The 17,055-nt window shown below is 34.9% G+C and overlaps 1 protein-coding gene, 1 long non-coding RNA gene and 1 pseudogene across 5 annotated transcripts in view; 2 read left to right on the top strand and 1 right to left on the bottom strand.

Annotated features, from left to right (window-relative positions):
• The window catches only part of LOC148694153 (receptor-like protein 7), a 61,223-nt gene that overhangs the window by 14,801 nt on the left and 29,367 nt on the right, over positions 1-17,055 (top strand). The window contains exon 6 of the mRNA XM_088699693.1: positions 3,326-3,417. Coding sequence (XP_088555819.1) covers positions 3,355-3,417 — 63 coding nt within the window. The 5' untranslated portion in view covers positions 3,326-3,354. The remainder of the gene's footprint in view (positions 1-3,325; positions 3,418-17,055) is intronic.
• LOC148694155 (receptor-like protein 7) lies at positions 4,355-7,504 on the top strand (annotated as a pseudogene).
• Positions 7,729-12,888, bottom strand: LOC148694154 (uncharacterized). 4 transcript variants are annotated; one of them, XR_015966364.1, is made up of 6 exons: positions 12,827-12,888; positions 12,608-12,693; positions 9,875-9,973; positions 9,114-9,226; positions 8,394-8,432; positions 7,729-8,137 (listed from the first exon to the last, which is right to left on the bottom strand). It is a non-coding gene; the product is annotated as an uncharacterized LOC148694154 (long non-coding RNA). The 4 variants fall into 4 exon arrangements; XR_015966362.1 differs by having other exon boundaries at positions 12,622-12,693; XR_015966361.1 differs by lacking the exon at positions 12,827-12,888 and having other exon boundaries at positions 12,622-12,728.

Genomic DNA, 17,055 nt, shown 5'->3' with positions numbered 1-17,055 from the left:
ATGTGGGAACTGGGAAGTATCTAGAGAAACGGTGGGTTTACAAATTGGAAAGATTTTTTAACATGCCCAGAACACACGATGTGAGTCGTTATATGTTTTTATATAAATAGTAAGATATTTGTATTAAAAAATTAATAATATAAAGAATAAAAATTTTCATCGCTTATATAATAACATTTAGTGTACCACTTATGTTATGAACAATAGAAAATTTCTCGACAAGTTGAAGAGGCATGGCCTTTTTGGCCATCTTACAATGTAGCTAAAAAAAGTAGCACTGAAAAATGATAGTGAAACAAGGGCTTTTTTGTCCTTCACTGTACTTAGAAACTGTGTTTATTTTCCTTATTGAGCTTTAGTATAGATAATTTATTAGGGCTTTTCACGTGTAAATTCTCCATAAGATCAACTTCAGTTTTTGGACCCAAATTCAAATTTTTTTTTTTAGTACATTGATATTTTACACTAAGGGGAGAGGGAGTTTGGCTATGTCACATAATGAGCAACCAAATTTGGTATCGAATTCACCATCCACGAACTTCGAACTCAAATATTAGACCGTAGTACTGAGACCCCAAACTCAAATATTTAAGTTTACTAAAAAACAAAATTTAAGTCTATAAACAGTGAATGTTACTCAAGACCTAAATTTCATGACTTAAAATATTACTTTAATCTAAAGAAGGCTTTTCAATTTAATAAGTGTTTTTCTCAATTTGTTTTGTTCTGTGCATTTCAATTTAATTGTTTTTCTCAAATTTTTTCGTAATTTGTTTTTCTCAGTTTCGGTGATTTGAACACCTAAATCATGTTCTGTTTTTTATCATGTTGATTCAAAGAATGGCCCTTTCTCCTGCCAATCATTTGAACCTAAATGATTAAAAACAGTTCACATTTGCTTCCATTTCCAAGTTGTCATTTGGTTTAAGGTTTTGTAATTTGCTTTGCTTCTGTGCATTTCAATTTCAATGTTTTTGTCAATTTGCATTTTATTTGCATATTCCAGCAAAGATAGATATTTTTTGGCCAGCCAAAAGTATAAAATGTCAATTTATTGGAGGTGCTTTTCATTTTGTGATTTAGTTTTATTCCAAGATTTGTTAACCCAATTGCCATTTTACATTTAAGTTAAGTTTATTCCAGGGTTTTTCATTTATGCCTCTGTTACTTTAAAGCTTCATGTTTCTTTAAACTTCGTGTTTTACAAGAATCTAGGGCACAGATGAAACCGTGCCAAACTTGGCATTTGGTCATTCAAACAATTGAATGAAAGAAGAAAATTATGGCAAAAGTGGTTGTTAATGAATCTGGATTCATATAGTTGTTGATTTGAAATTGCTTTTCACTTTGAGCAGGGTGCAAGTGGTTAATTAGTTAATTGTTTTCACTCAAGTTTCGCTGATTGTTCAAATGAGTTTTAATCACCTAAATCATGTTCTGTTTTTAAATAGGGAGGTTAGTGGGATCTGTTTTCATAAGTCCCTTTATCTCTCGATGTGAAGCCCACAAACCAATTAGTGACGGTTGAAAGCCTCAAACATTGTGGGCGCAAAATGGAGGTACAGTGACGGTCAACAACCGCCTCCATTGTCGATGAAGGTATGTTGAATTTCTTGAATTTCCCTTATTTGGGTTTCCTCTATCCTTTTTGCGTTTGATTGGGAGTTTATAAATTAGGGTTCTTGGGGATTTTAAGGTTTTCTGACTCTTTTTTTTTTTTTTTTTTTCAGAAATTGCGTTGTATTTCTCAGATCGGAGCTGTTACGAGTGGAGGCAAGCTAGAGCTGGTATAGATTACGAATATTAGTTTTGCATAGCACTGTAAGTTTGATTGGTAAGGTCATCCTAATTAAAAAAAAAAAAAACAGCCATCTTTCAATTCAATAGTAAAGGCCCTCATTCAAATATGAGTTTTGCATAGCACTGTAAATAGTGTGTGTAGTTGCAGAATTCCTATTTTGATTGGTAGCTTTGTTGTTTTTTGTTAAGTTGATTTGAATTTATAACGAATTTACTTATTTTTTTAGTACAATTATTTGCTTTCTGGTATTTTGAATCTTTGGATGGAGTTAGTCAAGAGAGGATTGTAATTTTTCAAATTTAGGCTCGACAAATGATTGAAATTTTGAAACTTTAAGCAATTGAAGGCGTTTGATTTGAGTTTCCACATTTCATTCACTATGTAGTATATGTGACTGATTATGTTTTTGGTTAAGGATTGGGGATTTTGGGTGATTAGGTTTTAGTTTCTAGCTTTTGGGTTTTTGGGTATATTTTGTGAAAGAGAGAGAGAGATTGGAGATCCAATCGCAGCGACGAATTGAAGAAGGTAAAGATATAGAGATGAACGGAGACGAACAGATCCTCTCCTTAGACATCGATCCTTATAGAATGTAAAACCCTTACTTTTCACTTCAGCAGAAACCCCCAAATGATATTATAGTTCTTTTGATTAATTTTGAAGTTCAAGTTCTCCTTTTTTTTACTTGAATATTTTTTTTGTGATAGGTTGAGAATATGAAAAGAAACCATATCTACGAGAAGGCCAAACTGTGTTGAAACTCTAAATTTCACTCTTTAGGCCCTCTTTGACTTGAATTCATAGCCAGTGTGACTGCTTTTGCAAATTGAATTCAATTTTTAGCTTGGCAGAAGGCGTTTAAATTGGTGCAACTTTCCACTTCTTGGTTCTCTAATCCTAGGGTTTTGGTTTTGGTTTTTTTTTTTTTTTTTCTTTTCTCCTCTCTCTTCCTCTTAGTACTTTGATTTGGGGCGACAATGATGTAGCCTGATCCACAACACCACAAACAACAGCACCCGCAACATCAGCAACAACACCCTCAACATCAGCAGCACCACCCTCAACATTACCACCGGCCCCAATGATGCGTCAGCCGTCAATATGGCCCCTGTGTATCACACAACCCGCCTGTGCTCGCTCCTCCTCTTCCTCCTAATGATGGTTTGTACCAAATTATGCCTTTGTCTTTGCTATTTTGTTCTGGTTCTTTCCTGTTTCAGTTGGAAATTAATGGAGAATAAAAGAAAACAATTTGAATTGTGGGGAAGTACCTAAACAAGAATTTGGTTGCTTTATACTTATTTTGTTGACTGGGATTTTCAACTTTAAAGTGTATTAAACCATTAGAACTGGTTTTGGATCTTGAAGTTATTGAGATTTGCAATTTAAAAGGGTGGGCCAGTGAGGCCAAGGGTGTAAATGATATTTGCAAATAGTGGTTTAATTTTTTTAAGAAGTTTAGTGCAGAATTTAATGAATTCTCCCTTTTTTTATAATGAGTGACAAATGGTTTGTTTGTTGCAGCTCATGCTGACAGTTTTCTTGGATAAAAGATGAGAAAGCTTGCACAGAGGAGAGCAGTTGATTATACTAGCACTTTCGTGCGATATATGCAGGTAAAGTATTCATTTTTTTTTATACTTTTGTTCTTCTCTCTTTGACTTTCTTACTGTCAACATTTCGGCAAGCAGTCATCATTTAAGGATTAAAATCTAATTTTTTTATAAAATTAATCATGTTACATCCTGCAATATATAATTAATATTGTGCGCACCCAAAAATTTGTGTAAGTGGTGAATAGGATATTAGCTAGCTTCGAAAGACTTCCATCGATTCGTTGGCCTGTCACTTTGAATGCTTGGTTAGCTTTACAAGAACGTTTATGTTGATGATCAGTGGCTTATAATCTGGTTCACAAGACCTCATGCCCGTGATTAGTGGAACAAAAGCTACTCTGTTTGTGAAAGAGATAGTAGCCTCAGTAACATTTTTATTAGTAGGAGTGACAACTCATTGATTGTTATGTGTGCAAAGCTCTAGAAAATAAAACAGTAAAATTTAAAACTAAATTAATTAATATTCACGTACTATGAATAAATTGTGTGTATACGTAGCAAATCCTACTACATGGACGAACTTCAACTCAAGTCATTAACATTAGATAAATAAGTGTAACAAAAAATAAATTGAGTTAAGGAGTATATAGACACAGAATTAGAACATGTATTAAAAAGATAAATAAGCGTTGAGATGAGTCACATATGCAAACGACGACTTGACTTCAAGTCTTCAAGTGATGGCGATCACCTGATTTTATCTACTCAAAGTATTACATTCACATTTTTTAAGATCAAACGAGCGTATAGATAAAACTAAACGATCGAGTTTGCAATTATTACATGCAAACGATGAATGACTTCAAGTCTTCAATTGATCGAGACATCAATTCACCACCCACTCATCGATCGACTCATACTTTTTTTTATTTATGCTTCGCATGAGTTGTGTCTATAAAAGGAGTTAACTTCTCCACTCTTAATTATCCGAGAGCCATAAAACAATATTTCCTATAACCAGAAAAACACACTGCCATGAAAATGGAATCTTGGTTGTCCAACTTTACCTGTTTCCATTGTCTTCTTTTTCTATTACTTAATGCCACTCACTGTTTTTCATTTGTGCAGACTCAGACACGGATACTTTGCCACGCTGACGAGCACTCCTTCTTGTTACAATTCAAGGAAAGCTTTACGATAGACAAGTCAGCTTCTAAATCTCCTTTTGCTTATCCGAAGGTAGCATCTTGGGCTCGAGAAGGAGATCAGAATCAGAGTAAATGTTGTTCGTGGGATGGTGTTGAGTGCCATGCGGAGTCTGGCCGTGTCATTGGCCTTGACCTCAAGAGCAGCTGTCTTTATGGTTCTATCAATTCCAACAGCACCCTCTTCCGACTTGTTCACTTGCAGATGCTTGACCTCTCAGATAACAACTTTAATTCGTCTGAAATACCATCGAGATTGGGCCATGACCTTTCGAGTCTATCCTATCTCAACCTTTCACTATCTGCACTTTCTGGCCAAATTCCATCTGAAATTTCAAAGCTATCCAAATTGTCTACCCTTGATCTATCTCAAAATAATGGTTTGGAGCTTAGGAAGTCCAACATGAGAATCCTAGTCCAAAACTTGACCAGCATAAAACAACTTCATCTTAGTGATGTAGGCATATACTCCACTGTGCCTGATATCTTGGTCAATGCATCTTCTCTCACATCTCTCAATCTAAGCTACCGTGGGTGGTATGGGGAATTCCCAATAGGCATTTTCCACCTACCAAACCTAGAGGAGCTTAGTTTATACTAAAAAATAAAGCTAAATGCTTATTTTTCCTACTTTTAACCGGACCAATTCCTTCAAAACATTGGATGTTTCATCGACAAATTTCTCTGGTGAACTTCCTAATTCTATCGGAAACCTTCATTCCTTAAACTACTTTGATATCTCATACTGTGGTTTTGATTCCCATGTTCCATCTTCATTTGGAAACCTTACCCAGCTCAGTTTCCTTGAGATGGCTTCATTTCATGATGTTTCCGCAGGCCAATTCCTAGTTCCTGATTCCTTGTCTTGTTTTGGAAAATTAACCAAGCTCAACTACTTGGATCTTTCGAATATTAACTTACAGGGGAATTTCCCACGTTTTGTGGCTAACCTGACCCAACTTGCGTTCCTATATTTGTCTACAATTCATTAACTGGTGAAATCCCTAAGTCGCTTTTCCACTTTAGAAATCTTGAACATCTGAACCTCACCTCCAACTATTTGCAAGGAGAATTTCCTAAGTCGCTTTTCCACCTCAGAAATCTTGAACGTCTTGGCCTTTCCGGTTTGAGTGGATTAGTTGAGTTTGATGAGTTTTCCAACCTCAAAAAGTTGAAGGTACTTGATTTATCGGACAACAGGTTATCCATGCGTGTCAAATCTGGTTCGAGTGCTACTCTTCCAAAGTTCAATTTCTAAAGTTGGCTGAATGCAACTTGACAGAGATTCCAGATTTTTTGAAAAATCAATACGAATTGGGAGGCCTATACCTTTCTCGTAACAACATTCATGGCCAAATACCAAAATGGCTCTGGAATGCAACTAGAGAAACTTTGGTCAATCTCGACCTCGACTCTAACTTCTTAACAGGCTTTGAGGAGAATCCAGTCACTCTTCCATGGAAAAATCTACAACTGTTTAATCTTGCTAATAATCGGTTACAAGGGTCATTGCCAATTCCACCATAATCTATCACGGTTTACATGGTCGACAACAATAATTATAGTGGAGAAGTTTCACCATTGTTCTGCAACTTGAATTATCTTCAAGTTCTTGATTTGGCCAACAACAACCTAAGTGGTATGCTTCCACAGTGTTTGGGGAAGTCCAGTAGCTTGGAAATACTGCATTTGATGTTTAATTCTTTCCACGGCCATATTCCTCCATTTTGTGCTAACAAAAATAGTTTGAAATTTGTTGGGTTGGGTTACAATCGGTTACAGGGGATGCTACCAAGATCAATGGCCGATTGCATTCAGTTAAAGTTTCTTCACATTGGCAACAATCAAATCAGTGACATCTTCCCTTCTTGGTTAGGGGTACTTCCAGTATTGAGGGGTCTCATTTTGGGGTCGAACGCATTTCATGGGATAATTGGGAAGCCTCCAACTAATCATTGATTTATCCAACAATCTATTTTCAGGTATGTTGCCTTCTAAGTACATGGAGAACTGGAATTTCATGAAATATGTTGTCATGAACAAGGGAAGCCGGTACTTTATAGTCTCATCGAACGACAGCACAAATAAATATGGATATTACTTTCAATTTTCATACGAGATGATAATTCCTATAAAAGGTGTTGAGTTGAGATATGTTCAGACCCCCTATGATATGAGACTCATGGATTTCTCAAGTAATAGATTTGAAGGAGAGATTCCAGCAGGTATCATTGGGAGTTAGGAGCACTCCATGTGCTAAACCTCTCCAACAACACTCTCTGGTCAAATCCCCTTATCTCTAGGGAACTTGACTGCTCTTGAATCGTTGGATCTCTCTCAAAACAAGCTCTCAGGAATGATCCCCGGTAGTTTGGCACAACTCACTTTCCTTGGGTACTTCAACATGTCGTATAACCATCTTTGGGGGCCTATACCACTTGGCCAACAATTTGGTACATTCCTAGAAGATTCATACCAAGGAAACTCAGGTCTGTGTGGAGAGCTTTTGTCCAAGAAATGCGAGGCTTCTGAGAGCTCGAGGCAACCGCCACGATCAAGCTTTGAAGAAGATGAAGAGGCTGGATTTCCATTTGTGTTTGACTGGTATGTAGTCTTGCCGGGAGTTGTTAGCGGACTAATAGTGGTAGTGGTTGCTGGAAACACATTGGCAGACAAGAAGCATGAATGGTTTGTGGAGAAATTCAGCAGAAGGAGGAAGCCAACAACCACATGGGCGAGGAGGGGATGCCGAACTTAGCTTGATGTGTCTACCGACTAGAGAAATGTTTGGGCCTTCAAGGCCGATGTCATGTTTTTTATGATTTACGGTGCTTCAACATATGTTGTTATGTTGTATTACAATAATGGGGTTCTATACGTTTGCTTTGTATAATATTTCTACTTGATCAGATTCAGTGTTATCAACTAAGTAGTTGGTATTACATTTCCCGTTTTCATTTGCTTCAAAACTAGCAAAAGTGCCATGCTCTGCTGTGGGTTTTAAATTCGTAGTTTATAGCAAATATGAAACATTTCCCAAAAAAAGAGATGGAGTTTGAATAACAATACATAATAATCAATTGATACTCAAAAGCTACCAACAGCTTAACTGCATTCACAAACACATATATCACTATGCACATAATAGATACTTCTGAAAATTCCATAAAATCAAAAATCAACCCATTCATTTCTAAATATTTCAAAAATTAATAGAACAGCTAAACCGACAAGGTAAAACAAGTCTTTAAGTTACATTACATTTGATTTACTTTGCATCAAGAGCATATGTGCAATCCAAATGGGAGATTTCTAAGTTAAAGTTATATACATTTTCAAAAGTTTTCCATATTGATTAGTCGTTCATTTTGCACCTGCATTTTACTAATTCTACATTAAGAGTTCTATGTACAACTCAAAAAAGCATATTTTAACAACTAAAAGGATGGACAGTAACACCGCATGACGGTGTTATGATAAAAAATGATAAACATACTAAACGGAAGTGATGTTTTAAATATGGAGTGAATGCATACCTGAAGAGTTGATTTCAAATCGGTGATCCCTTTCCCATCCTGGTAACATTTATCAATTGGAATCAATAAAATTTTCTTGATGAGTGCAAAGCTAGGAGTCTCAATTTCAAAATCCAAATCAGAAAATAAAACAAAATTGAATGAACTATGAAGAAAATTTATTCTCCAACAGAAAACTCAGATCTAGAAAATGATAAAAGGACAGACAGTAACACCGCATGACGGTGTTATGATGAAAAATGATAAACAACATACTAAACGCAAGTGATGTTTTAAATCTGGAATGAATGCATACCTGAGGAGCTGATTTCAAATTGGTGATGCCTTTCCTATCCTGTTAACAATTATCAATTGGAATCAATAAAATTTTCTTGATGAGGGCAAAGCTAGGAGTCTCAATTTCAAAATCCAAATCAGAAAATAAAACAAAGTTGAATGAACCATGAAGAACATTTATTCTCCAACAGAAAACTTAGCCCTACGGAAAATCATTGAATTGGAATGAAACTAATAAGATTAAATTGAACAAAACCTAACTCAATTGAAGCTATTCTCTGAAAATCTTCCGAATCAAATTAATAAAACAAAAATAAAAAATTTAAAAAGTTAGAGATCAGAAGAAAGCATATTAAAAGCAGGCAAAAAAGACGGAGACAGAGCATCAACCAAGAGCAGATTTCCTCCAAACTTACTTAAGAAGTTGAGTACAGATTGTCTTGTAATGCAAAACCATAAAGTGAGTTGTAATCTAAAGGCTCCTACCTTAAAATTGGACGTATTTATCAAATTTATCATTTAATAATCCTCAAGCATGTAATTATCCTAAATAATCAAATGCGAAACCATTTACTTGGTCAAATCTTATAATTGCTCAGTTTTTTTTTTTGCTTTCCAAAGGCAAACAGCTTAGAAACATATCTCATAATCTTCGATTGAGAAAGTCAGTTTGTTTTATGGGGTTTTCACTATTTTCAAGATCAATATTAAATTTTGTAAGGAAGAGAAAAGAATTTACCTTTGGGCAAGTCTCAACGGTTGCGGCGGTTGGTAGAATCGAAGAGACTTTAGCAGATGAGGCGAGGAGGAAGACGGGGAGAGTAGAGGCAAGCAGTGCGGTGAGGGTTTTAGCTGTGAAAAAAACAATGTGGGAACTCGGAAGTATCTAGATAAACGGTGGGTCGATAAACTGAAGAGATTTTTTAATGTTTCCGAACACAAGATAGTTTACCATTTGTCTTTATATAAGTAGTAAGATTCTTGCATTAAAAAATTAATAACATAAAAAATAAAATTTTCTACTATTTATATAATAACATATGATGTATCACTTGTGTTACGCGCACAAGAAAAAATTTCTGGACAAATTGAAGAGGCAGGGCCTTTTTGACCATTTTACTATGCAGCTAAAAAAATAGCGCTGAATAATAATAGTGAAACAGAGGCTTTTCTGTCCTTTCATTGTGCTTAGGAATATTTTTTTTTTTTTCCTTATTGAGCTTTAGTATGGATAATTTATTGGACTTTTCACGTGTAAACCCTCCATAAGACCAACTTCAATTTTGAGACCCAAACTCAATTTTTTTTTTTTTTTAGTACATTGATATTTTACACTAGAAGGAAGAAGAATTCGGCTAAACCACACAATAAGCAACCTAATTGAGTACTGAACAAATCACATCAATCAACCTCAAGAAAATATCATATTAAAAAGAGAAATGGTTATAAAACATGGATGTATACTCCTACAGATTAATCCTAAAATTCGTATTCACGTACCTATATTCTCACAAGTGGATCGAAAAATGATTTGAGTTTTCACATTTTCTCCTCCAATTTGTACACTCAAATTTGAATTTTAAGTTCAAAGTTCAAACCCTGCATTATAGTAGGCAAAATTTATATTTCGTTGTTACATTGGTGCTCCACAATATAACTTGTGCATTATATGAAACTTATATTTGAGTTCGAATTTGACAAAAGCTTATATTTAGGTTATAACTAGAAAAATTGCCCGCGCTTCGCTGCGGGTTTTAAAACCTTTATTCACAACATGCATGAATAATTTGCACAAAAAGATGCACTACAAAGACGGTACGAACGGAGTCACACCCTAAAATGCACCAATGCAGATAACACGCATTTCACTAGAGTAAATCCAACAAAATCACAAATCAATACAGGTGTCTCTAAAGAATTTAAATGACCAAGAGATGAGGGAACCAAGCTGATAAGTATTTAAATAACCAAGAGATGGGTGAACCGAGCTGATGAGAATTTAAATAACCAAGAGATAGGTGAACCACGGGAAGAAAAGTATGCTACCTTTTATTATGATTGGAACGAATTTAAAATATCTCACCATCACACTGCCCAGAACTACAACTCTAAGGAGAAAGTGAGAATTAAAGAGCTATTCACCAGATGATTCTCAAAACATCCTTTTACAATTTTTCACCCAATATCTCCAATGTATGATTATAGGTCAAATGCACAACAGTAAACTGGGTAAGGGGGAAAATCTACCCTAGGAGTCAATAACGAAAGGAAATACAGGCTAAAACACTCTTTGAATTGTTCCAACAATAGGATAATAGGATTCGCTAAATCATTAGGATAATAGGTTCCACTGGATGAGGGTGCGCGAGCATATAGTTCACCTGCAATGATACATCAGACCATCCTTCAATCTCACTGACAACAAACCTACCCTCTCCCTTTTCTCTCTGTCTGAATTCCTTTCAAATGATAGACAAATACAACCACCATACATGAAATCACATTTTCGCTTCTCCCAATCACTAAAGCTGAAAAACAAAGTAGACTTCCAAAATCAAAATAACTGATTTTACCATCCTCAACGTGCTCGAAACCCAAAAGAACAAAAACAGAAATGAAAGCAAAGGGAATAACTTCAATCATAAATGGACTTAAAGCACTCAATTCAGTGAATTCATTAATCTTCTATCTTATGTTCCCTCTATTTTCTAGGAAACCAAATAGAAAATGAGAAATGAGTTTTAACGCTATTCAAAAGGGAGAAAAGTGCGAATTCCCTATCACTCAATTTCTAATATCAAACAAACAAAATTAATCCAAACCCAAAACAACATTAAACGTAAATATTCAAACTTTACTGCCTTTTAGCTCTCTGAATTTACTCTCAAGCCAAACACAGAAACTAAATCCAGTAAAAAAATTATCCATTTTTTAAAACCACTTGTCATTTCAACATTAAAAAAAAGGAACAGAAACAGTCCTACTTACTCCACGACACTGCGCTTTTTTTGGTCTAGTAATGCTGGATACATGAAAACTTAAAGCTCCAAAGTAGACATCCAAGAAAATTAAATCCTTCTGCAAGGGATACAACTATTAACAAAGATTTGGGAAATTTGAATTTTATGAATGAAGCATCTCTTCTGAATGACAAGCTCAGATCTTGGAAATAAACAATAATATTACTATAGGCAAAGAAAAAAGAAGAAAAATGTAAGCCAGTATTATAGGTGGTCCATGGAAATGACAAATTGCACTGCGATAAATCTCCGAATTGCTCATTGTCCACCATCCCCAACTCAAACTCAAATAGAGAGAGGCACCACAGGGGTTAGAAATTTAATATTAGTGTTCAACTAAACTTCTAGAGTCCCCAAAAAAAGATCCTATTTTGCTAGAGATACCCGAAACAGTGTACAATGCAATCCAAACCAAATCAAATTAAAATCCCTAATATCAAATTTAAGAATCCCAATTACACAAAAACTGACCTAATTAATGGGATATCCCAGTGAGTACTATTCAAATGTTTCATTACAGAAAAGAGGTAGCTGAGAAACCTCATATCTGAGAACCGAACTGAGAAGTTGGTTTATGTTGCGGAAGTGAACCAAGAAATAACTTCTCTATTTCGAAGCCGGTAAATCAGAGTCTACAGCTGTCGGATTCTCTCTATCCCAAGCAACCAAGTTCTCCATTTCAAACTTCCCATCAAATATTTGACAGCAATACAACCAATAACAATAAAAAATTTAAACCAATCCAAAAACTAAAACCCTTTTAATTTTCCATGTGTATTCAATGATTTGGTTACTATAAAAATAGGAAATATGGAATAATTAGTTGGAGATAGAATCACATATAGAGCTAGCAGAGGAAGCAAAGAAGATATGCAAAAGCATATTAAGAGATCATCATATTGCAAAAGCTACATAAGCAAATTAAGAGATCCTCATATTTGGAGACAGACACACATATAAAGCTGCAAAAACAAATTATTATTGCTGACAAAATACTTGAAAATCTAAAGGCTAGGGATTTTCACTCTCTCACTGGAAAAAAAAAAAATAAAAAAATACCGTTTCTAAGTAATATAACCAAACTCATCTTATACAGCAAAGAAGCATAGGACTGAGAAATCAGATCCTAATTTCCAATATCAATAGAGTATGAATTATTCAACTTAAACGTTAATTTCGTTAATGAAGATTAAAATAGGCGCAAAATCTATACAATTTATACGTTACCATTGATTCAAGTTCTGGTAAGATGTGCGACGGCGATGAGAAGGCGACGTGTGCAACGGAGATCAAATATACCTGCCATCAACCAAAGCCAAATGCAAGCAAAACCCATAAGAAAAACCTATCAACTAAAACCAATAATTTATCAATTGCACTAATTAGGTCAAACCCACATTGACATTTCACCCAGAAAAGTAAAAAAAGTTACCTTGCACTGGGCCTCCTGGGCATTTCATGTTCAAACTCCCGCCTGGGCGTTTCATGTTCAAACTCCGGAGCCCACACCTGGCCCAAAACCAGCAACCCAAAATAGGCCCAAATCAGGCCTAGGGCACCCAATCCTACGGACAATATTACCCTCCTAACTTTTAGTAATTACCCCAGTCCAACACTGATTTGGTGGCAGCAGTGTGTAGATAAAGCAAAATCAAGGGGCAAAAATTTGACTGTAGCTAAGCTGCCATCAAATCCTTCCTCAATTTTAGACTAGATAATATTCCAACCTATACGGAAAGCCAAAAGTTAAAGGATCTAACATCATCGTCTAAAATCTCAAAAGTGATTACATGACCTGCATGCATTCGTGATTAAACAATATTTAGCTACTCAAAGATGAGTAAAAATTTATACTCAAAATTTCTCAAAATTGTTCATTGTCAATTTATAGAACTTCATGTTTATAATCAGAACCGTTCATATTAGAGCAATCCCAGCGTTGGGTTTTGCTCGGGGGACAGGGGAGAAACAAGGGGCCCGAGGGCCAGGTGATGAGGTCCAGCGTAGCCTAGCCCGATGGAAGGGGCAGGCCCGAGCTCCGGGCCCGTGGGGGATTGCCAGCCCTTGAGCCCGAGGTGGGGGTGACGTAAGGCTGACGCCAGGGTGGCGTCAGCGCATTATTTAAATTTTTTTGTGTCAGGCGCGTGCACCCCACCCGCGCGTGGGGGCGCGTCGCCGACACAAAAATCAGAAAAAACAGAATCCGTCAGTTACCGTTGGGAAGCCACGTGGCTTCCCACTGTGCGTTAGATCCTAACGGTCACTTAATGTGGACCGTTCGATCTCAACGGTAAAAAAAAAAAAATTAAGTCAGATTTAATATCCATCGTTCGATCTGAGATCAACGGTGGATATTAAAATGCTTTATAAATTAAAAAATAAATGAAAAAATTGTTTTAAAAATCTGAAAAGTTACCGTTGTGCCACGTGGCACAATCTGGAGTGTTGGAATTCAATTTTTTTTATATCCAACGGCAGAGATTAATTAATTGAATAAAAATTTTAAAAAAATTGTAAAAAATTCAAAAAAATTCAAAAAAATATCTGAAAAATCTGAAAAAAATTGTAAAAAAAATGTTTTTACTTTTCTACTTTTCTATAAATACCTTCTCATTATCATCTACCTTACACAATAATTTCATATTTTCTCAACTACTTTCAATCACATTCCTTTCTTTGTCTCAAATTTTGAATCCATTTTTTTTTCAACAAATTTTGAATCCAAATTTCGGGAATCCCGAAATATTTTCGGGATTTTGGGACAAATCGGGAATCCCAAATTGAAATATGAAATTATGAATTGTTCTTCAAATATATAATTCAAGAACACATTCATGAACTAGGAATTTCATTTCATTCACACTACCATTTAATTGAACACTGGCATGTCTGACTGTTTTTATCATAGTCAAAATTCAAATTAATTAAACCCTTTTTGCAATCTGTTGAGAGACAAAAGAATCAAGTCTTCTGAAATCATCAGCCATGGCAGCAGCAATAATAAAATCCACATGAATATCAAACAGAACATGAAAAATATGCAAGGTGTAGGGCATTCCAGGTTGCAGAGCATGAATTAGAAACTACTAGCATCAATTATAAAAGAATAATATATATATATAATAATTAACATTATATATTTTCGGTTCGATATGGGATTCCCGAAATATTGAGAAGCCAATCCCGAATCCCATACCGAAATTTTGGGATCGGTTCGGGATAGCATCCCGAAAATTTCGGGAATTTCGGTTTGGGAAATTTTTGCTTTGGGATTGGGATTTTTTCGGTTCGGTTCGGGATTTTTGGGAATTTTTTCCACCCCTACTCACAATTGGCAAGCAATAATATGATTCAATCAGTTGTTTATTAAATATTATTTTCTCTATTCTTAATATAAATTCAATAGAGACTGATTTTATTATGTGAATTCAACTGCTTTAATTGATTTATGAGGGGTTTCTTCTAGCATGATCTAAGATTATTCATTTACTTCAAATATTTAACTTTTTTTTTGTCAATTTACGCATATAAATACATTTAAAACGTGCAAGTCACGCATAACATGCCGTGATTCAAAAAATATCTTCTGCACTCGCATGAGCGCGTGCATAAAGGCTAGTTTTTCATTAATTAGAGTTGTTTAAAATCTAAACTTGGAAAAAGAAATTCGAAGTACGATGTAATTGCTTAATGACATGAACCGTTTAATAATTTTAAAAATAAACAATATCGATTGTCAAGCAACATTGCATAGCTAAAAAGAAAAGAGACGATAGAAGGAGAAAATATAAGTCACAAGGCATGAGATAATATTCGGTAAATTATGTGTAAGACAACACACTTGAGTGCACATTAGTGTTCAAAAGGATTGTGCGTAATTCAACTCATATTTTTCACCGAACATTTCTAACGAATTTCATGGCTGAAAATTTTATCAAGACTTCATAGAGAAGCAATAAGTGTTTAGTTTAGATATGAAACTAGGAGTATTGTATTTAAGTCTTCAAATACAAGACTAAATGTGTAATCAGACAATAAACAATTAGAGACGAAGCTCTATTACCATAAAGAAATCAGGGGTTCTCTGGTATAAGCTAGCTGAAGCTTCATCAGATATATAGAAAATGATCAAACAATCAGAGACTAATCTCAATTACCAGAAAGAATTTGTGGCTTATTTGGTAGAACTAATTGAAGCTTCGTTCACTATATAAGGATGACCAAAGAACTAAAAAAACTGGTAATATGTTGTTATAATTGAATCATAATTCGAGTCTTACTCCAAGATGGACGGCATGGCAAGTTTAATTCATGAAATTAGGAATATATAGAGTCAAATGAAATTGGATGAACCAAAATTCTTGATAGCTAGATCAACTATGAGGGCTATATATAGTCATGTCACAATTTGGATTATATGTAGAGAAGTGAGAACCAAAATTTATGAAGACACAAAGACTTCAGATACGAAGACACAGACTTCAAATTGCCACATGCTAAAATGTTAAATCCGCTTGGATATGGAATGTGCAAACACAAAAACATAGACTCCATAATTTGGCATACCAAAAACTCTTTGTGGATGCTCATCCCATAATTGTCTGCATGAATTTTTTCCTTCTTTCAAGCCATGCTTTATCGATAGCCTATCATATTTCGTATTCTCAATGTGTCTTTAGATTGTGAAACATACCCATCTTATTAAACTATAATTCTTACTTCACTTTAGTAATTCCTCAAACTTTCAAATGTTGCTTTAGCTTCATCACTCATTTTTCAATGGATTTCCTTCGGGCCTCCCTGGCCTATAAAGTACAGAATAGGAATGTGAAATTTAAAAGTTACGATGACAAAAAAAACAGAGTATACTTTTAGACAATATGTTTAAACACCCAAATATAATTGATATCTTCCATAAAAAAGAAAATACCTCTCAATTAGATTTCTTTCGTTCACGAACTTTCTCCTTGACAAACCATCTTAGGAGCAAGGAGTGGGGAAGGAGGCAGAGAGGAGTGGGGAAGGAGGCAGAGAGAAGTGGGAATTATACCTGGAAATAACAAGAAAAACCAGCGAGTACGACTATCTGTGAACACCATGCTTGGCAAGGGTAGAAATTTCATTTAATATTGAGATAAACATGATAAGATCCATATGCAAAATAAAAACAAAATACAGTATACTACAGTTCATAAAAACTTGCACTCAACTCCCCGTTCATAAAAACATAGAAAGAAAGTGTATTGGTTTGGTATAACCGAATAACCATGCGCAATAATGAGCTCATACTCATATTGAGAGATGTTCAAACATAATTGTACCAATCATATATAAGAAGAAATACTCTACGCATATACTTTGAGTAACAGAAATTATACTAAAAAATTGAAATTATTATTGATTAAGCCCACCAAGGTTTCTCAATCACTTCGAATGTCAACTCATTGTTTGCAAAAGATATACAAAATAGTATATTAGTTGGGTTACTAAGAGTAATGCACTCTTACAGTCATTCTCACATGTTGAAAGACCAACAATCAAATTTGTTGCACGTGCAAACAACTTGATTATACGAATCATATATAAGAGAAAGTACCATATAAGTATACTTCAAAGTAACAAACTTTATACGAAAACTCAAAATTATTATAGAGTAAGGAC

Source organism: Pyrus communis, chromosome 9, assembly GCF_041283825.1.
Source record: "Pyrus communis isolate YQ-2024b chromosome 9, ASM4128382v1, whole genome shotgun sequence".
NCBI lineage: Eukaryota > Viridiplantae > Streptophyta > Magnoliopsida > Rosales > Rosaceae > Pyrus > Pyrus communis.
Note: the sequence above shows the minus strand (reverse complement) of the source record. Positions and strands in the feature narration are given on the sequence as shown.